Source organism: Cupressus sempervirens, chromosome 2 (assembly GCF_028749045.1).
Source record: "Cupressus sempervirens isolate cs-2001-9-10 chromosome 2, ASM2874904v1, whole genome shotgun sequence".
In the NCBI taxonomy this organism is placed as follows: domain Eukaryota; kingdom Viridiplantae; phylum Streptophyta; class Pinopsida; order Cupressales; family Cupressaceae; genus Cupressus; species Cupressus sempervirens.
In genome coordinates, this window is record NC_143119.1 from 634,162,126 (window position 1) to 634,185,276 (window position 23,151).

The window sequence follows — 23,151 nt, forward strand, 5'->3', positions numbered from 1 at the left end:
ACCCTAATCCTTAACCCAATCATACCCCTAACTCTAATTCTAACTATAAATCTAACTCTACCATAATTAGACTCTAATCCTAACCGTATCCCTTTGTTTAATCTTCACTAAAACCCTAACTCTAACCTTAACCCTGACTCAAAACTCTAACTCTAACCTTAACCCTAACTCAAAACTCTAACTTTAACCTTAACGCTTACTTTAATCTTGACAAAAATCCTAACCCTAACTCTAACCTTAACCCTAATTCAAAACTCTAATTCTAAACCTAACCCTAACTCTAACCCTAACAATAGTCATAATCCTAAAATAACCCTAACCACAACTCTAACTCTATTTGTAACTCTAATCCTGACCCTAACTCTGGCTCTAATTGTAACCCTAACCCTAATTCTAATTAAAATCCTAACCCTAACCCTAATTTAAATATTAATGCTAACCCTAACCTTTACTTTAGTCTTCATTAAAACCTCCCTAACTCTAACCTTAACCCTGATTCAAAACTCTAATTCTAAACCTAACCCTAACTCTAACCCTAAAAATAGTCATAATCCTAAAATAGCCCTTGCCCTATCCCTAACCACAACTCTAACTCTAATTGTAACTCTAATCCTGACCCTAACTCTAGCTCTAATTGTAAACCTAACCCTAATTTAAATCTTAATGCTAACCCTAACCCTATTTCTAGCCCTAACCATAACCATAACTCTACTCTTAAATATAACAATTTACCTAATAATATCCTTAAAATAAGATTGAATCAAACTGATGCAAATAAACAATATATATAGAATTTTAAAAAAAAATGTTGAAGAATGATTTTATACTAAGTTTATATGACTACAATTTTATAGTAAGTTTATACAACTAAATTTTAAAAGAAAAAAATAAATCAATACTAACCAGATCAAAAAAAGAAAAATTAAAAAATAATTTATCTGTTGCGCCGCGACTGCTACTAGCTTATATATACCTATATATATATATTACGCCGAGAGTAATCGTTCTCAAGGCGCCTATTTTTTTTCATAAATTCCAATTATAAAATAACCTTGGGATTAAATAAAAATAGGCGCCTCGAGAACAATTACTTTCGGTGTAATATATATATATATATATATATATATATATATATATATATATATATATATATATAAGCTAGTTAAATGTAAGTAGATTCAAACCCAAGACCTCTTCAATAAGAGACTCACAATTTACCATTGTCTTGTAGGCTCTTGCCAAGACTACTCTAAACACTCTTGCCAAGACTACTCTAAACAATTAATAAGTATAATATTAATATATATATATATATATATATATATATATATATATATATATATATATATATATATATATTAAAGAGATGTTTTCTTATTCAATTAAGAAATAAATATGAGTACAAATTTCAGTTATAAATCAATTTGAGTGTAATGAAATTCTTAAGAAATATTTACATAATATTAACCTTTTATTTAAAAAAAGAAGTATAAAACAAGAGACAACATAATAATGCTTTAAAATAAATTTAATATATTTGAAAAATATAGATATCCACTACAAAATGACTATAATTTAATTTACTACATTTAAAGTTATTTATATATCTTTTATCTCTATTTATTTAGTTTTTTATTAATTTAAGCTTTTTATTTTAATTTCTTCAAAAATGAATGATTATATCTACAAATATTATAATTTAAATGAGTATTTTATGTTTTATTTATTAAATTATTTTTAAAAGTATATTCTATTTATAATAAGATTTAAATTTTAAGAAATTAAAAACAGCTTATAAGATTACCGAAACAGTTTGGTGGGAATGCGCCATGCTTGGTGGCGAGTGAAAAATAAGTTAGTTGACATAACAATGTGTTGACATAAACATACACTTCATAATTTTTAGTATGCTAATGGAATCACCAAGTTCCATATTAGTTCAAATAAACTAAAAATTTCATGCATATACTAATGTTTGCAAAAGGTTTATGAATTTGCATAATTTTTTGAAATTGAAAAATACATTTTTTCCCAATTTCTATTGGTTCATGATGAAAAAGGCAATGAATAAATTCAATTTTCTTCAAGAAAAATACAACTATTTTTCCCATCACCTCTATTAATGCATGCATTAATTGCAACTTTTCCTTTTCCACATTTTGACAAGTGGATAAACTTTTCAAAAAAAAATTCATTTTTCTTACATCTATTAATGAATGCATTAATTTCAATTTTATCTTTTTCACATTTGTCATGGCTTATGTCATCTTTAATACAAATCTTAATATTTTTCAATATAGTTTTATTTGATTTTTAATATTTTATATTATTATGCTCAATTTTCTATTTTACTTTTTCAATTATTGATTGTCAAGTACAATATTTATATAGATATTTAATCACAATAATTTAATACAAATATATTAGATTTTATATTACTCATAATTATTTATTTATTAAAGTTTATTTAAGAACATTATAAAAAAAACTTAAAACCAAAATCAAATATGATATTGAAATATCAAGAGAGTTCTTTTAGACAAATCTTAATATTTTTCAATATAGTTTTATTTGATTTTTAATATTTTATATTATTATGTTCAATTTTCTATTTTACTTTTTCAATTATTCATTGTCAAGTAGAATATTTATATAAATATTTATTCAGAATAATTTAATATAAATATATTAGATTTTATTTTATTCATAATTATTTATATATTAAAGTTTATTTAAGAACATTATAAAAACTTTAAAAATTAAGCTATTACATTCTAATATCTTTTATTTTATATAATTTACAACTAAGTTTTATTCTATATTATAATATTATAGATTACATTACATTACATATATTATATTTTTTATTTTTTATTTCTCGAAATGATTACTGATCCTTATAGTTTTGCATGGCTTCTCAACTCAACTAGTTTTCTAGCATAAACAAAAGATAGCAAGATGAAGCTCAAAAAATATGTTATCTCATTTTCTTCACGATGACATCTGATTTTAATTTAGCATGATACTATAATGTTTATTTATATATTATTTTACTGCTTTAATTAATATATATCATTGCAGTTATATCATTTAATAATATACTAACTATACTCTGTAATTTAATTGAGTTTAGTACTATAATATTATATTTCTCATTACTATTTATTTATTATATTTATTAAATTAAATACATTATATTTTAACCAAAACCTACTTCAATCAACCCTAAAATCATGAAAGCTGGAACTTTGGCACAAGGGCTCCTTGTTAAACAATGTTTGGAGCAGCAGCCTATCGGCTTAATAAAATCTACTCTAACTACTATACCAAAATTGTACAACCGAAATATCAGCTTAAAATAACAAACAAAATTGAAAAAATGTGGAGGCAACATTTTTCTTGGAATTCTACAAGACTAAATTCTGACAGAAAAGTTTTGTATTCCTTAACGAAGAAGATTACTTAAAATACAGGCAGAAGCCATTTAAACCAAAACGTGGCGATTGAGGCTGTATTGAGGTGGAGTTATTTCAATTACGAGTTGTGGTGAATTTGCGCCAATTCGAACGTATAAACTAGGCGGATCGTAGTCCCCACCTCCACAGGACGTCCGAATCTCCTGAAATTCTCAGCTTTACAAGCTTTTCCATATTCCCAATGGGCATGTGAACGAATATGCCGTGACCACAGCTGAAAGTAAATCATCTCTTGCCCAAATTCGTCTTTTACAATCGGCCATTTGGTGGATCTGTCCTAAGAGACTGACAGTTTAGCGATCCAGAAAAGAGCAGCCATGAAGATCACAGCACTTGTGGTGATGAAAGCGCAAGCTAACCCTAATTCTGGATCTACTTCTAGTTCTGGATCTGATCCCGTGTTGCTCTGTAGCGCTTCAAATTTAAGCCAGTTTGGTTATTTTCAACGCAGCAGCGCTAAGGAATTTATCATGTTCGTAAGCCGCACGATAGGCAGCAGAACTGTCCCGGGACAGCGTCAATCCGTACAGCAAGAAGGTCAGTCATATTTTAATTATTTATTTCAATTTCCGGCAATTTACTTGGAATATGTTGCATTAGAATGCATTATTTAGAGTCAATTGAAGCGTCTCTGTAGTGTGGCCGTAAACGTTGTATCCCCTGAACCCTAAAGAAAATTCCTGTTATTATTATTATTATTATTATTATTATTGCTTACACCTCTAATAAAGTGATTATGCGCTTGCGCTCATGATCTTAAATGCTTGGATTTGCAATTATGGTTAAAGCTCTAATGTGTTTAATAAATTTTCCATTAGAACCACCTCATGGCCTGTTTTGCTTTGGTGGGAATTGAATGGGTCAACATAGGGTCATCACTACGCTGATACCACAACCTCTTCAACAATTTACTAGAGAATTGGGACCTTAGATGCCCATCAGTAACTACAATTTTGCTGTTTCATTTCCCAAGTTGTGTAACCCCATGTGCATATGTATGCGTTAGACACGATCTATTTAGCAAATCTACATGGAATTGTGCAAAAGATACAAGTATAATTGCAATTTGGAAATGCACACTTCATTGTGGTTAAAACAGGAATACCTTACATTGACGTTTTATTCTATCGTTTTGGCTAAAAAATTGATGGTTTATCGTGTTTTCATCATACCTGGCATCCTTCTGTTTTGAAACTTTTTGTGTGTGTTGAAAATTTAGATAATTCATCCTTTGATATACTCTTGCATATCTGGCCTATTGATCAGCCCTCTAAATATCTGAGATTTTATGAATGCTTTCAAATTACAGATTGCTTAGTCTTTGATATGCTCCTCATGTAAATTGGGTGCGCCAACTTTCCATTTCCCGAATTATCTGTTTAATTCTAAAATTTGAGATATCTTTTCAGTCGTTTGTGTTCTCCCCTATTTCCCAGAATTTGGTTTACTTGCAGAAACAACCCTGGTTGTAGATTTCTGATTTATAAATTTCTGATTTCAAATTTCTTGATCGTCGTTTAGATGTACACAGACTTGAAATGATTATCGATTGATATTCAATGTTAAGCAAAAGAGAGGACTCTTTAAATAAGCAATTACAAGAAGATATTTCCATAACAGAAATGACTGAGAACTAAAGACAGAATAGAATCTCACCAAACTAGCAAAACAACATAAAGAACAGAAAGTTACTGAAAGCTGATTGATTGACTTAGAATAAACTATAAAGTTACATATATGACGATTAACAATATTACTTTCATACAATCCTGTAATGGTCATTCAACCAACTACCCTATAAAAGACTTGACATAATCTGCAGGTCATTTGGCCACAAATGCATAGAAGGCTGACTGCTCTTCAAAATGCTCTACTACACAAGCCTACTTTTGAGACCCTCCTTGTTTGGACTTTTGAACAACCTATCTCTTTCTGCAAAATTTTTGTACATGATCAAATAGAAAAACAAATTGAGTGCCTTCCAACCTGATGTTGGGTAACCAAGCCATATCTCCTTGTATCTAGAGACATAAAAACTGAGACCAGCTTCTCAAGAACTTCCATTTTTGTTGATAAAAGAACTCGGAACCCATCAAAAGAAGCTGCTGCAAAATAATGTCAGTCGAAAAATTCCCCTGCCCATTGATTGTTACCATCATTGTATCCCATGATATTCATTGTATCAAAAAATCTAGTAGTGTCCCTACACCTATACAATTGTGAATATATCCACCATTGCATTACATATATATTGCATAGTTTATGATTTGAAGCAAAAAATGACAACCCCTTGGACTCAAAATTACAGTAACCAAGGCATCCACCCTTATGCACACAAAATATTGCATGTCACAAACAAAAAGAAATTAGGACAATTCCACATAACAATGGAAGATGTAATTTAAATCAAAGTTCAAACCACCATAAGCTTCAAACCTACCTCTCCTCTTGTGCTCTTCCCTTTCCTCAAATGGCATTGCCTCTCTCACAGCCGTGACCTTGTCCAACATTGCCCCTGGCACCTCAAATGTTCCACATCCTTGGCCTCATGCCCTTCTTTCTCCTCTATTTGCCTTATTTACCTGCCAATCAGGCACTCGGTTCATTGCATTGGCCATGTCATCACCCCTCCAATACTCGGCCAATTTGAATTTGAGATTAGCCTTGTCAACTTCCTCCTTCCTTAGCCCAGACTGACTGATCAACTCCCAATCTGTAGTGTAATCACACATTATCTGCCATGTTCTTCTTGTTTCCACCTTTCTCCCTTCTCTGTCTTCCCCCGCTCACCACAAAAGGAATGGTTGAAATTGGCTAGGGTTACTCAAGACATACACCCAATCACCAATTTCCATAATGAAACCCCTCCCTGGCTCAACATATTGAAGAGCATCAAGTCCAACCTACATTCGTGTTTTAAGCACCTTTTCGTAACTCTTCTAACCTCCTCCCCACCACCCACTTCCAACTCCCATGTACAAAATATTGAAGAAAGGTTAGTATTTGTACAATATTTGTATTTTGAAATCAGGTACTATATGCCCAACAACCTTGTTGACAATTTGGCTAAGGTAATCTTTTGATGCTGTCATTTATGGCAACATATCAGCTATTTGAAGAGGGCAGATCATGAAGATGCATTTATGACAATTATACTTAGAAAATTGTCTAAGTATCATATAGTTTATCTCACAGAACAGATAGAGTTTTGGTCAGCGAGGTTTACTGAGGCACAGTGGACATGTGTGGAGTTAGGTATGGCTACCTCACATCATGATGATGACGTATGCGAGTGCGCCAGTTAGTGCGGACAATAGGAAACAAGTTATGAGTTAATTACCAGTTACGGTAGAGTACGAGCAGAACAAAGCATAACAAGAAGTTGGATATTAAGGGTTAAGGATTATTTTGTTTACAAAATAATTACTTAATATATTAGGGACGACATCCTAGATGTTAACTCTAAGTCAGCAAGTTATAACAATAAATTTTGTAAAGCGTGTGAAAGTTTGAAGGCCGGCTGGATAGTATTTTGTGAATTGTAAAGGTATAAAAGAAAGTATGAAATGCAAAGTTAAGTGTGTTTCTAAGGAAGACTATGCAAACTATATGTAATGCGAATTTTTAATATATGATCAGAGGTATGCGAGTTTTGTGAAGAGCAGCGAGAGCTATATCAGATATTGAAGATATCAGTAGCAAGCAAAGAGGTTTTTTTATCTATCTTTTTGTATCAAGAAACTACATTGTATATTGCATGTTTGGGAAGTGGGCTCTTCTTGCTTACATTTGGTATTTGTATATATCAACTCCTAACAGGGTTGAAACAATTGTTAATAGGGTTGAGGCTTCTAACAAGGCCTAAGTCCTCTAACAAGGACCGAGACAATATACACATGTGATAGACTTCTAATAGAGTTAATATCTTTGACCAAATACTTTTGATTAGTGGATTATTTGTGGGTACCATCCCCATCAGGGTTTTCCCTTAGCCAGGGTTTCCCTAGTTAACAAAATATGGTGTTATGAGTTCTCTTATTGCATGGTTATGTTTACTATTTTAGCATAATTAATTTACTTTCATATGCAAGTTATAAGGCAATTAGTTTTTGGGCTAAAGTTTTTAGAATATCGATTCACCTCCCCTCTCAGTATTTCCCACTTCTAACAAACCCAACAACCCTTTCATTGAGATTAGGACCCTTTTACCATGACCAGGAATAAGGGATCATGTGTTGTCAAAACAATTTTCAATCTCTTATTGTAAATCCTTCCCCAAAATGACATTATCTATTTCGTTGTTTTCAGAGTGAAGTTTTCTTTCATTTTTGTTGGCATCTTTTTGATTCTCAACCATCTCCACAAAAATGAATGTGAAATTGCTATTGAATTTTCCCCTTTTTGTAATGCCAAGCCGTAGGCAGTGTATGGATTCAATTCTTGTTCTCTGCATCATTCCATGTCCACTGCAACTGAGTCCTCATAAATGCAATTGGATATTTATGATAATATTTGAGATAATATTATATGAAGAGACATGTGTCATATGAAGCATCATGCATTTGGAAATATGAAGTCTTGTATTTGGAAATTGAAGAGACCTTCAATTGTGATATATACATGATTGCTTTGTGTGATTATGAAGAGTATCAAGTGGAAAGCATTGTATTCGAACATTTATTATCAATAAAAGAAATTTTATTGGTGTGGCTAGTTTTTTCCCTTTAAGTTGAAGGGTTTTCCTAGGCTAAGTTATTTTGTGTTTTGTACTTATTTTATTGTTATTTGTTTATTGCTGTTTATCATTATTTCTGAGCTAAACATTAACATTGTATCCATGCTAAGTTAGATAGCAACAATAAAGGAGTCTGTATATCTATTTTAGATTGCTTCCAGTTTTTCGTTTGCAATTTGTATGAGATCTTTCGCTTTTTCTTTGTGTTACTGCTCATCCTCTTTCATACCTTTCTTGTTATTTCATAATGACCTCCCATGTGTGCTATCACTTCTCTTTAATGCCTTCATTGTGGTGTGCTTATATTTTCCTATCGTCTTGACATGTGCTCTTATATCTATTTATCATGGTGTGCTCATATTTGGTAGTTCTTACCTTTGTTATATATCGTCGATGCATTTAGACTTATTAGATCATTCTTTTTGGAAACTAATAATCTTTCGTGTCCTTCGTAAATATTGCATCTATTAGATTTAAATCTCTCTATTTTTGTTTTTCTCTTTCGTAGATTTATTTCTATTTCTAATGGTCACTCCCCTTCCATGTTTCCATATTCTCTCTCTGTTTAATATGGAAACTTTATCTTTTTGTTTGTTATAGAAACATTCTTATGTATACAAGTATATATAGATCATTTATATATTTGTTTGATAACACATCCATTATTTTATATGGTATCAAAGATATTTTTTTCCGAAGAATAATAATTCAATTATTGAAATTTCCTAAGTTATTTTTCGAAATAGTTTTATAAATTGTTAAATTCTTCATGAATTTTTTTGACTCAAGATTTTCTTAATCCTTTGCGTAGGTGTGTTCAATTTTTTTTGGGTAGGGATTGCGACTCTATATGGTCATTGTTGTGAGTTTATTGCAAGTTGTTTAAAGGGTTTGTTGCATTTATTGGCGCTGATTCTGAGTTTTTGGTTGTGTTTTTTTTCAATATGTTCTATTATTTTTGAAAACTTGTCGGTGTTTTTGCGCATTTCTTGGGTCTGCGGTTATTGTTTTTATTCTTCTACCTCTCTCAACACCGCTTCTAGCCACATGACAACTAGTCTCACCTTTTGCAACCGCCCTCAACTATTTGTGCATTTGGCGGCTTCAAAAATGGCTCGCGTTCTTGTTTTTCTCAATCGTTTTTCATTGCAAACATCTTTCGCAACCTATGTTTGAAAAGACGACCATTATTTTGGTCTTTTTCCATCATTTTTTGTTGAGGATTTGTGGCTCTTTTGCATTTTTCTTGTGATTGGAGGAGTTTTTGTTCTTTATTTTGATGTTTTTCTGATTCTGTTAGACTCTCATGGCCACCTAGGGTTTCTGCACATTTTGGTTGGGGTTTTCACCCTTCATTTCAAGTCAAAAACTTGTTTAGTATGCAAATACCTTGTGTGCATTTCATAATCTCAATTGTGTTTTTGTTAGATTTTTCTGGGTGCCTTATTTTTTGTGCTTTAAATTCTGCGTCGTTACAATTTTACTCTAATTTCAGATTCCTTTTGGGTTTTTCAAGCTTTCTACTAGGTGTTTTTTCATTTTTTTGGGTCTTTTGTGCCGCGAAGTTCATGCCATTTTCTTCTTCTTCAGATATTCACAATTTTTGCCTTAAACAACGTGTTATGGCATGTCTCATCAATCTTCTATTAGAAGGCAATCGACGATTCAATAGAAAGAACTACAACACCTGAAAGTAGAGAATGATGACAATCTTCGAGTATTGTCACCTTGAGGCAATTGTTTTGTGTACCAAAACTCGTCCTATCACAGTTGATGCTACTTGAGAGAAAGTTGATGAGCATAATCGTGAAGTTGTTATGCTCATTAAGTTTTCAACAATTGAATACAACTGCAGAGATCTGGACTACACTGAAGGATCTCCATGAGACATTAGACAAAAGTAGAGCTTTTATTTTGAAGAATATGTTATTCTCTATTATTGTTGATGAGCACATGTCCTTAGACATCTTCCGAAGATTAAGGGCATCAGAGATCAACTTGAGGCCATTCACTGTACAATAGAGGAAGAGGATATGGTAGTCATTACTCTGAAAAGTCTACCACAATCCTATGATCACTTTATTGAGATACTCAATATTACTGCGACTAATGTTGACCTCATATTTTCAGATTTGTGCACCAAACTTTTGTAGTAGGATTGTTGGAAACAATAGTTTGGTCGTAGTGCTCCTTCATCCTCCTTTGAACAAGCTTTTACAGCCCAATCCTTTCACAAGGATAACGGGCCCCCTTAGTCATCAACTCAATCTCAGAATCACTCCAAGAAGAAGCAGAATTGGTGCAACTATTGGCGCAAATTTGGTCATGTGATCCAAAAATGGAGGACTCACATTGCTTTTGAACAATAGAAGCAGGGAGGGTCTCCGTCACAAGCCAATATTGCTGATACACAACCACTGATCAGCCTGAGTTTGCCTTTTATGCCTTTCTGAGGACTCCCTTGCAAACTTTTGTTTTGATGTTAGATTGACCATTAAGGAAGTGTGTTACAGTTAATTTTTTTTGTTTTGTTTTCTCTTTCGTAGATTTATTTCTATTTCTAATGGTCACTCCTCTTCCATGTTTCCATATTCTTTCTCTACTCAATATGACAACTTATTCTATCTGTTTCTCTCTTCAGAATGTTTCTATTTCTCTCTTTGATCGTTATAGAAACATTCTTGTATATATAGATCATTTATGATCTTTGTTTAATAACACATTCATTATTTTACCATAATAGTATCTTGTTATTATTGATAGCGTCGAGTGGTATTGAGCGTAGATAAATCATTTTTTTTGTTCAACCAAATTAGTATTGATAATAAGGATGACTTTGGTATTTTGTTTTCTGTGTGATCAGGGTATTTTATTCTTGCATTTAGATATATATGAGTGACAATATTTGATTATTGTAGATTGGCTATTTTTGTTAGAACATATATTGTATGTCTTTCTAGGTATGTGTGTTTGTGTCAGTTATTTTCTCTTGATTTGGTTTGCACTGTTGGTATTCTACTTTGATCAGTCCAGTTTTTATCTCACAGAAAATTTGAAAGTGCTTTGGAATTGTAAGATTTATGAATGTTGTTGTTTTGGTCTTTTGATGCTTATAGTGGCTCTGGAGAATAAAATTAACGCCAAGAATTAACTGCCAAAATTTCACATCACTTTGGAAGCTCTGCTAGAATTCTTCATTCTAGCAAAAAAGAGGATTAAATTAGAACCCTCCGAAAAGAAGGGTGTCCTTGTTGGTCATAACGAGTCTTCCAAAGCCTATAGGGTATATGTACTAGGACAAAGATCAATTGAAATCAGTAGAGATGTTGAGTTTGAAGAAGATGTTGCATATAAAACCTCAAAGAATATAGAAGAACCAAATGATGAACCAAACTCAGAATTAGATGAAAGTTCTATTATTGAGATTTAGAGGGAGAATTATTCAGAAGATAATGGACCCACATTAGCTAATCCTGAAAATGCTAAAACCTCACTCAATAGGAAAATGCCACTATATTATTCATAAGATAATGGACCCACATTAGCTAATCTTGAAAATGCTAAAACCTCACTCAACAGGAAAATGCCACTATGGGCAAGGAAAATGATCGACGAAAATAATGTAGCCCTTGAAGAAATCTTTAGGGAAAGTAAGAAAACAAGAAGCCACTAATGCTATGTTACACTTATAAGTGAGTCCCATCAAATTAGAACTGTCAAATGTTGAAGAAGCCCTAAGATCTCAAGCCTGGAAAGATGGTATGATTGAGGAATATCAATCCATATTAAAAAATGGTTTTTGGGACATTGTGCCTAGACCCAAGAACAAATCAGTTTTCTCCTCTAAATGGCTATTGAAAATCAAACAAGCACTAGATGGTAGTATTGAAAAACACAAAGCCAGATGGTTCTCTCAGAAGGATGGAATGGATTATGAAACAACTTCGGCCCCCTTCATTCTGTATACCTCCATTAGAACTATAATTGCCATTGCTGCATCAAAAGGGTGGAAGGTACATCAAATGGATGTAAAGACTGCATTCTTAAATAGTGTCATTGATGAAGAAGTATATCTAGAACAACTAGAAGGCTTTGTCATTCATAACAACAACACCCATGTGTGTAAACTAAAGAAAGTTCTTTATGGTCTTAAGCAAGCCCCCAGGACATGGTATGAAAGGTTAGACAACTACCTTACCAAACTAGGGTATTCCAAGAACGAAGTTGATCCAAATATATGTTACAAATACTAAATGGTGATATGCTAATATTTGTTCTCTATGTTGATTATCTTCTAATAATAGGGGAAGATCACCTCATTGCAAAATGTAAACAAGACTGTACATCTAAATTTGAGATGAAAGACTTAGGCCTCCTGCATTTTTTTTTCTGGACTAGAAGTATGGAAAAAGGAAAACTATATTTTGCTAAATCAAGGCAAATATACCATTGACATCTTGAACAAATTTGGAATGATGGACTATAAACCATTATCTACATTGATGGAGGCAAATCTTTATAAACTCAAAAGTGATGCATCTGAATTTGAACCTAAAGACCCCACATACTACATACAGATAATTGGATCTCCAATGTGTGTTGGTAAATAAATGCCTTGATATTTGTTATGCAACAAATGCATTAAGTCAATTCATGTGTGAAGCTACGAAAATTCACCTCATGGAAGCCAAACACATTCTAAGATACTTGCATGGAACCATTGGATTTGGTCTAAAATATGACTGTGGAAATTCAACTTCAAGGGTATTCAAATTCAGACTAGGCCGACAGTTCCATCAATCGTAAAAGCACTACAGGATGTTGTTTCAGCCTTGGATCTGCTATGAGATTTTGGTTTAGCAGGAAGCAATTAGGAGTTGCTCAGAGTTCCACTGAAGCAGAATGCATAGCCGCCTCTATGGGAGCACGAGAAGTAGTGTGGTTAAGGAAGTTACTAGCTGGACTATTTTAGAAGTCTTTGAATCCCACAATTATACACTGTGATAATTAAAGCTGCATTAAACTATCAGTAAATCCATTTTTTCAGATCTAAGCATATAGAAATTCCCTACTACAACATCAGATATATGGTTGATAGGAATGTTATCAAGTTGGTATATATTAGCACTGAAGACCAAATTTTCGACATATTCACCAAATCTCTTGCAAAATTGAAAGTGGAATATTTTAGAGTTAAACTTAGTATGATTTAAATGTAATTTTAATTCTTGATATTGAGTCTCAGTCATGGTTAATTTGATATATATTCACTTATATTTTAAATGTTAAAGGAGTTACTACCTTACATATGTGGATTATGTCATGAGCGGTGACAATCTTTCATTGATGTATTTGTAAGGTCTTGCTATTTTAATGTGACGATCTTAACAATTGCTTGACCTGTTATCATGATAGACTACATTAAGTTGTTTCGGAATGTGTCATAGATCATGATAATACATTAAGTGGTTCTAGAGTTCTTGATCTATTATCATGATAGACTACATTAAGTTGTTGTCTCGGGATGTGCTGGAGATCATGAAAATGAATTTATCATGATAGACTATATTAAGTTGATGTCTTGGAGTGTGTTGGAGATCATGATACTTGTCATAATGGATACTATATTAAGTTGCTGTCTTTGAGATAAAGATTGTTATTTGATAAGACTACTTTTAGTTATTGTCTTGAACTGTGCCAAAAAATGGATAACTCATATACTTCCAGGATATTCTTGTAGGTAAGCATATTTTTGCTAATGTTCATGTTAGATGAATATGAGATTGATGATATTTTGAGTTACAAACTTGAAGATGGTTGAGTTATTCAAATCCTCCCTTGCTAAGAGGGAGTGTTGAGGATATAACATCAGTCGGATCTTGAAGTCTAATGGACACACACACTTAAAAAGTTTGAGAGTGTCAAAATGAATTATCAACTGATCACATATCCATTTGTGTTTAGCAACGACTTTTGTCAATGGATGTAATCTGCACAATATTGTATGGAGTTAATAAGTCCATGTAACATAACCTGCAACCCTTGTATAATTTGTTCTTGACAGACCGAGATCTACATATCCCTGTGGCATCATGCCCCATGTTAAATAAAGCACCTGTGTTATCAGGCATGCATACCCTTGATTGAGGTTGTTATGGAATTGTTAACATACATTTAACTAGCATTATTATCCACATAGGGACATGACTACGTAGCTTAGGACATGACCCTACGTGGCATAAGCCACGTAGAGTCATGCCCCTTTGTGGGTAAGTCCTTTGGTTTGCTTATAAATATTAGTTGATATCGTAGGCTTTAAAAATCATCAATCACAAGTTCATATAGAGTACAAGCAACAACATCTGGAGATATATAATTGTTTCAAGTCTTCTACATCTATAGTATAGAATATTCATCAATGATGTTTTTGCCTTAACTGTATAGTCACAAGAAGTAATAAAATGGACACAATATCATCATCATATCTGATTAAATTGAAACAATAAGTTTACTATTATACTCTCTCTGTGATCTATATTCCTTCACAAAAGGAAGAATAGACTTTTAGTAGTACTAAAGGATTTTTGAAACAACAACAAACTAGTTTGAAGGTTTACAGATGCATTTTGTTTCTTTTTAGTGTGTTGGTGACTAGAATTTTGACAATGCCATTGTCGACAAAGCTATATGAAGGTTGGTGTTTTGATTCTCGATAGTATCTGGAGAGTTGGGCCAAAGTTAGAGATGACAAGGATTTGAGGACTTGTAGTGGAGAGGAAGTGATTATGTGCTCGACTGCAAAGATTCCTGGGCTAGAGAAGCTATTTGCTCTATATTTGGCTATGGCAGATGCTCTTTTGGAAGCGAGATTTTGTTGAAGGGTTGGGCCCATAATTTGGTTTTGTATGAGAATGAATTCTAGGAGTTGTCGATATTTATGCTAAGTATCTTTATTTAATGCAATTTGCAATTGATTATGAAGCTTTCCTCTAGATTGATGTGTTAGTAGGAAATTAGTTTTCTACATTTTCAAGCCTGATAGCTTTGCAGAGGACTGTGAGAAGAAAGAGGGGGGAGGGTGTGAATAGTTGTGAAGTTACACTTGCTTATAATATAGAGGGTTCTGGAGGAAGATCTTAGAGATGGGTGAACAATATGTTTGATTTAAGCTTGGAGTCTATTAGTTATTGTACCCAACTAGTCATCTTGTATGTGATGGTAGTTTCTTGAGACTTATTCAAAAAAATTGAGTCTTTGCAAATGGGTGCCATGGTTTCGATAGATAGGAGAAGTGGCATCTGGTTGAGCGTTGCTCTAATAATGAGGTATTGTACATCGGACACATAACTTCATTTGAACAACACATCTTGTAAAATGATGGAAGGGTACAACAAGAAGCAATCAGATGATGTGAGATTATGAACATGAGGATGTTGCTTTGATGATACATATTTTAAAAGAGAAAGATCATATACAAGAAATGATATTCAGAGGGAGACTTTCTAGCTTCGGAGGGAGGTTACATCAACTATCCTTGTTGAGAGGGAGTCTTTGTAGAGAGAGAATCTCGACCGTTCTTATACATGTTGTTAATGAGTCCTCTTCAAGAGAAGTTCAAGGTGAAAATCCTTCTTAATGAGTTCTTTGCAAGGGAAGTTCTAAGTGAAATCCCTTGTTCATGTGTTCTTTGCAAAAGAAGTTTGAGATGAAATCTGTTGTTCCACTTAGTATGAGTAGTTATGGTGGATTCACCCTCAGTGAGTAGGCATGGTGAAATGCATTCTTCTTTGAGAGAAATTTGAGGTGAAAGCCCTTGTTCAACCCTTTGTGAGTAGGTATGGTGGACCATTCTCTGCAAGTAACCATGGTGGAAATGCATTCTTCTTTGGGAGAAGTTTGAGGTGAAAGCCCTCATTCCACCCTTTGCAAGTAGGTACGGTGGACCACCCTCCGCGAATAGGCATGGTGGAAGACGTGTGTGACTCCATGACTTTTATTTTGTGTGCTTATGAAGTAACTATGGAGAATTATGTTATCTCTGTGATGAGAATTTATCATTAACATCTTGGTTGCAGCTATGTGTGCCTTCCATATTAAAGATCTCTCTCTTGCTAAGTGTTGAAGATTGTAGCTGCAACATAGGTTGAAATAGAGATAATAACTTTGTATTGTGTCAACAACCAGAGAAGATGTTTATGATAATATTTGAGATAATATTATATGAAGAGACACGAGTCATACAAAGCATCATGCATTTGGAAATATGAAGAGTCTTGTATTTGGAAATCGAAGAGACCTTGGTTGTGATATGAAGGGTCTTTCAATTCTATATATAATGATTGTCTTTTGTGATTTAGAAGAGTATCAAGTAGAAACAAAGTATTGTACTTGAACACTTATTATCATTAAAGAGATATTTTCTTGGTGTGGGTCGGTTTTTCCCTTCAAGTTGAAGGGTTTTCCCAGGATAATTTATTGTGCCCTTTGGACTTATTTTATTCTTATTTGTTTATTGCTGTTTAACATTATTTTTGGGCTAAACATTAACACTTGGATGATACATCAGCACCCAACATGTCTACATTTTATGATGTCATAGTCACTGCCAACTTGGATAGTGAATCCGCAAATGAGTTACCTTCTCTATATACATGCAAAATTTTGAAGTTGCAAAATATAATCTACTGTCAAGAGGCCTGCTTGGGCCTCCACTTCATTATTGGTACCAGTTACAAGTTTTGTAGACTGTAGTATCTCTAGTTACACACCCAGCCCCTGATGGGCCTAGATTGCCTGGGGATGCCCCATCTAAACTGATCTCAATCCAACCATCTTCAGGCTTCTCCTATTCCATTCCATCCCTTGGATTGCTGATATGATTAGCCCTAGGCTGCTTATTAAAATGCAATTGTCAAAACATTTTGCAAGGCACGATAGTGTGAAAAAATCATCAAAAACATCCACTTTGAGGGAAAACATTAAAAATCTAGTTTAAAAAAAATCATCAAAAAACCAGCAAACCTGTGACAAAGTAAACCACGATTTTTGGGAAAATATTGAGCAAAACCTTTTATGTCCATAAAATTATGATTTTTAGGGAAACAATCATTTAAAACCCTCTTAGTTCAGTAAAAATCTACAGCTCTTGGTCAAATGAACAGAGAACCCTTGCAATTACAAGATCTTCCCATGATAGAAATGATCGAGAAGTGAGACATAATATAAAGTTACTAAACTAACTAAACAACTGAAAGAACAGAAAGTTACTAAAGGTTGACTCAGTTGAAAGAAAGTTAATTACATGACCATTATACTAAATATAACAATAATACTTTACTTAGTCCAATGACAACAAATTTCACTGTTAAATTTAGTTTGGACAGATACTGAACTAGCTTTCTAATTTATAAACTTTATTCTTATGATAAGCTAATAAAATCAGCCTATTAGGTTTCATTTTTATTGTATCACTGTTTTTCTTATCTTTCTTTTTTATCTGATGGATAATTTTAGTAGTCCTTAAAGTGCTGTTCAAACACCTGATTTAGCATAGTTGTTCATCCAAGAGCTGCATAACTGATAGCAACTGCTAGTTCAGTATCTATCCAAACTACCAATTTATGTAGAAAATGATGAACATGTTCCAGTTACGGATCAAACCTCCTACAGAATTATACAGTGTCTCAAGGATGTTCCTTAAGAGCCAAATTGATGTTCTTTAATAGCCATCCACAGAAAACTCAGAAATAGATGATTTGCAGTAGTGAATGTTCCCAGATCTGACTCCAGCACTAATATTGTCCTTAATTTTGGCTTCCAAACCTGATGAACACTTGCATCCCAGAATTAGCAATGTGCTAGGGTTTCACAACCTGTAGTTTTTCCACCCAACAAACTCTTCTGACTAGGGAGACCCCATATGTCTCACCAGAATCAGGGATACTCAAGGGTTTGAATCCTTAAGCCATGTTGCAGCAGCGGTAAGAAGAAATCTTCATCACATAATGAGCCTCTTAGGGGGTTTTATAGCACCTTCTAAAATGATGAATCAATCTCCACCAAGATATTCCACCTTTTAATCCAACCCTTAAAAATAAAAGCCTAAAGTGTGCATCAATGAAACTGTTTGAAGCCGGGGCTCTCTTTGACTTTTTCTCATATGTTTTATTAAGTCACTTAAGTACGTAAAAGAGGCAATAACTCAAGTCCCTTGGCTAGGCATCTCCTAAGTTGCCTAAAAAGACGTGCTGAACTTATAATAACTTAATATGACTTAGAATTTTTTGTTAACAGTTGTCATTTACCCATGACAATGTTAATAGAGATGAAATACACTTAATGCTTCTATGCCATTCCTATTGAACACCAAACTGTGAGGTGGGGAACTTTCCTCACTGCCCATCACCATTCTCTACCATTTTCTAAGGCAAGAAAATACATTCATTCAAATTTACTAAACTGTCTTGAATGACTTCTAGAGCAGAATCAACAATCCCTACTAGAAATGCATAAATCCTATAAGGGTTCTAATCTTCTAAGGATACATTGGGCCCTTCTAATTCTTTTTATAGATTGAACTTAATGGTTCTTATTTTGTGTTGAGATACTGTTTTTTTCGTAAACTGAATATTTTTGAGAAATGTTGATTTTTTCTGGATGCAGATTACTTGGTGCATTGTTACAATAAGAATGGATTATGTGGGGTGGCATTCATGGATAATCACTATCCAGTACGCAGTGCTTTCTCTGTTATCAACAAGGTACATTTTTCTTTTGATATCAGTTAGATGACACAAAATGCCTGTTTTAAACTCCTAATATATCTATGAGGAGCAGTTGCTTCTGTTTATATTTTAAGTGAGATGCTTGGACTTTTTCTTAGGAATAAAAGATTGGATATAGGCTTTATTAATTGCTTGTAAGGCACAATTATAAGAGACAGTCACTTTGTGTTAAAAATGTTGTTCTCATTGAGAGTGATTTGGTATAATCTACACTACACAAATAAAGGCTGTGCTGTTTAATATTTAATCTTATTATGCTCATGATGGATAAATACATGCCATTTTTCCATACTTAAACCCATATACCATGAATATTTTTGGATGCTAAATTTGTTCAATGATAGGATTTTAAGGGTGATGATTGAATTTTCTAAAGCTTTTGCCCCTTGTATCCTATATACTGTGTAGAAAAGTAGACTACTTGGTGGAGGCTTGGATTGATAGCAATGAGCACTTCTGATTGAGCAGATGAGTTCTTATTCAGTTCTCCTTCGAAGTGAAGGAGATGTTCAGTTTTTTTTATAAAAAAACATTGTACTCTTTACTTGCTACATACGCTTATAATTGTCTTACAAACCTGGGGAAAAATGTGATTTTTATGTCATAGTAAACTGAGCTTCTACAGTCTATGGTACACCAATTCAAGTAGGTGTCTGAGATTTTGCCTCCTATTGTTGACTTTTTCAAACAGACAACTATTAGTATTTTGAATGAAATGGTTAGAACTATTTCAATTGATATTTACACGAAAGAACATTGTACTCTTTACTTGCTACATTGACTTTATAATTGTCTTTCAAACCAGGGGACAAATATGATCTTTACATTATGGTAAACTGACCTTCTAGAGGCTTCTGTATACAAATTGAAAGAGGTGTCTTAGATTTAGCCTTTGGTTGATGGCTTTTTTGATCAAATAGCTATGAGAATTTTTGAATAAAATGGCTAGGATTTCTTGTTGTTATTATTAGATATAATATGATATTAGAGTACACTTCACCCATCTAGGTATTTATTGCTTATGTTGATGTAGTAACGTGGCATTAATTATGTCTTAAATTAACTGACAATATAAGTTACAGCCAACAATATAACATGTACATTCAATAATAAATACAAGCATGGATACATTGAATAGTACAGCATCCAATTATCTCGAATTCATTTATTGTTATGTCCTTGGACGATATTATAATTGTCTGTAAAATATGGGAAAGACATTTTTCATTTTCGAGTAGCTTATCCAAGCCACAATTTCAAGACTTGGACTCAGTGACGAGACTTGGCAATGAATGACAAGTTAAAAAAACCATGAAATACAGATTTTTTTGAAGATTTAAAACTTTTTTCATTGCCCTTGTAGTAATAATTTTTAAAGAGACATTAAACTAATTGTTAATGTTATTGTGGCTATGGTCAGAGTCCTTGAGGCTGACAAATTTTTTGTGATAATAATTGTTGTGATATAATAATTATATTGATAAAATTAGTGTTATATAACAACTATGCTGATATATCAACGTCCAATCTCAACATCGAACAAAATAAGGGGTGGTGAAGAAGTAGTTCTCAACTGAAAAATTAAATCAAATATTTTTAAGGTGTTCTGAAGCTTTCAAGTTGGTACTTGGTTCCTGATATTATTCATTTTTGTAACATGTTTTAAAAAGTGATAGGAGTTGTTGACAGTGTGACCTTAGGCTCTTCTTTACATCACTTAGGATAGACTTGTGTACTTCAAACACTCAATGAGATTCATGTAACTGAGTGTATACCCTTTGTAGTTGTTGAGTAAGGTTTATAATCTATAGAGTTGTCTCCTTCAATGTATCCTGAGCTTACCTACTCATGGATGTAATGACAAAACCAGGTTCCATCTTTTGTTTCTTGCTAGCTCTTGAATCATCAAGAATATTTTCTAGGCTTGTTGTAAGAAGTCATAGCCAGCCATAATAGATGTGATGCGATTGAGTTCCTAATAGGTAACAGATGTGTCGTCGTGTATGATGAATTGAGCTCCCTTTGAGTTCCTTTTGGGTGGTGACCCTTGATGGAACTCTAGAGTCCCAAATACCATGCCAAAGGGAGAATCTTCAGATCTTAACCACTACTTATGTTCAAATAATATGCTTCAAAGCACCGAGAGTCATGATCAGGAGAACGTAGAAAAGAAAATTGGTTTATATATTTATGCATTTCAGCACTTTACAGAAGTATCTAATATAAAAAATGTCATGGGAATGTTCCAAATTATTGTCAAGGATGCAAAAGAATATTTCATAACATAAGGATATGATAAACATCTATGAAGATATCAGAGCTTGTTTGACAAACACTTTTAAGTATATGAAGGTCACTTACAAGTTCATTGACCCTACGGTAGTCTGAGCATGTTACCACCAAAACATTTGATGGATGAGAACTCAAAGCATTAAAACTTCATAAAAGAAGCAAGCAGAACTAGAGAAGTGATTGCCAGCATGAGACACACAATAATCAAAGCCACAACATATAAACAACAACAAATTTACATTAAGCAATAAAGAAAATGGAGCGAGGATGAATTTTCACCGCAGTGACATGCACTGAATCTAATGGAAGTATTAATATCCATCAAACGATGCAAGGTTATGTGCGCAGCAGCAGAGTATGTGCCGTCAAGGTACGTAGGATATGAAGTGGTATCAATAGAAAATAATCAAATATTCACAGCAATATTAATCCTTGTAAGCAATTCCAATAGCAGCACTGAAAAGTGGCATCAACAGGAAGGAACAGTGACAAATATACATTTGATAAAATGATGAAAATGATGCCAAGTGCTCTGATTTGATTTCTGAATATTTATAAATAATTATTTCAAGTGCCTTTGCGGATGTTTTTTTCCATTATCCTAATCAAAAGATCTGAATCATTGAATAATCATTCAAATATAGCAAAGGAATGTGAATTGACGGGATTTAGAAGAGCCGGGTGATGGATGGTAGCATTGACATCAGAATATTAACAAGTGTGTTCGAATAAATGAAAATAACAAAGAAAAGTTAAAACTATATCATGTATTATCGGGTGTTTAAGAGAATGAATGAGCTACTCCATGTCACATAGTATGGAGGTGCGAGTCCAAATAATAAGCTTCAGAAGCAGCAATAAGTATAAGGTCTTCATGTGAGAGCGATTCACTATGAGTGTGTGTCTTCATCAGCAAATCTAAAGGGGAGTTTGCGTATGTTCAAGCAGCATAGAAGAAAGGGAACCCGTAGATAGAGGTCGAGCAATGGATGGCGGGAGTGATACTATCATGTTTGTTGAAGACCTAAGACAAGTCACAAGCAGATATGATATTCAAATGCAATCAAACTTACTGATAATATGTAGGTTACAAATCGTAACATGTCATAGATGATGTCAATGCACTTGGAGAATTCGAAGCATACACATGATATCGTTTTCACGGTTAAAAAAATCAAAGGAGTGATGTCATTAACACAAAATGGCGATGGTGGTCAAACATCAGTATCGTCCTTAGCAAAATATAAGTCCTGACAAAATAAGGAACAAGTGAATAAATTAATGAAGCCATAAATGATAGTCATAGAGGAATTATAATCCAAAATATTATTGAAGATATATGGCGGCATCCAATTTATATAGACGAGTCAATATGACAACCATAAATGAAAGTATGTTTAAGAAAATAACAAGTTGCAAGTTTTGTTTACATTAGTTAAGAAATGACACGACTTCTAATTTTGAAAGGTTATGTTATTTAATCTTATATAAAGGATGATTCATTTTGTAAGAAACAACAAGACATTTGAAAAGCAAAAAGCAAAAGGAGATATATATATTTGTAAGGAGAAATAAGGAGTTTAAAGCATGGCTTTGTAATATAAATTCAAATATTATATTTCAATAATAAATAAATTGTCATTTTGGTTATTTAAAAGGTATAGAGATTTAAACTATAGTTGATTTGTCCTTTATAATCATCTTTAAATTCCATAAACAATTTAAATGTTTGATAAGTGGACAGGGTCATTTATGGCATTTTAAACTCGATCATCATAGATATAGTGAAATATTGGATTGTTTCTGTATCCATGTCCAATTTGTCTCACTACCTTAGGAGTTAAAGTGCAATTTGGACTAGTTT

General features: G+C 33.1%; 1 protein-coding gene across 1 annotated transcript in view; it reads left to right on the top strand.

The window, feature by feature from the left end:
* The first annotated feature begins 3,440 nt into the window (after positions 1-3,440).
* Positions 3,441-23,151, top strand: part of YKT61 (SNARE-like superfamily protein) — a 29,542-nt gene continuing 9,831 nt past the window's right edge. Inside the window, exons 1-2 of the mRNA XM_089814813.1 lie at positions 3,441-4,013; positions 18,874-18,971. Of these exons, the coding sequence (XP_089670939.1) occupies positions 3,794-4,013; positions 18,874-18,971 (318 nt within the window). The 5' untranslated portion in view covers positions 3,441-3,793. The remainder of the gene's footprint in view (positions 4,014-18,873; positions 18,972-23,151) is intronic.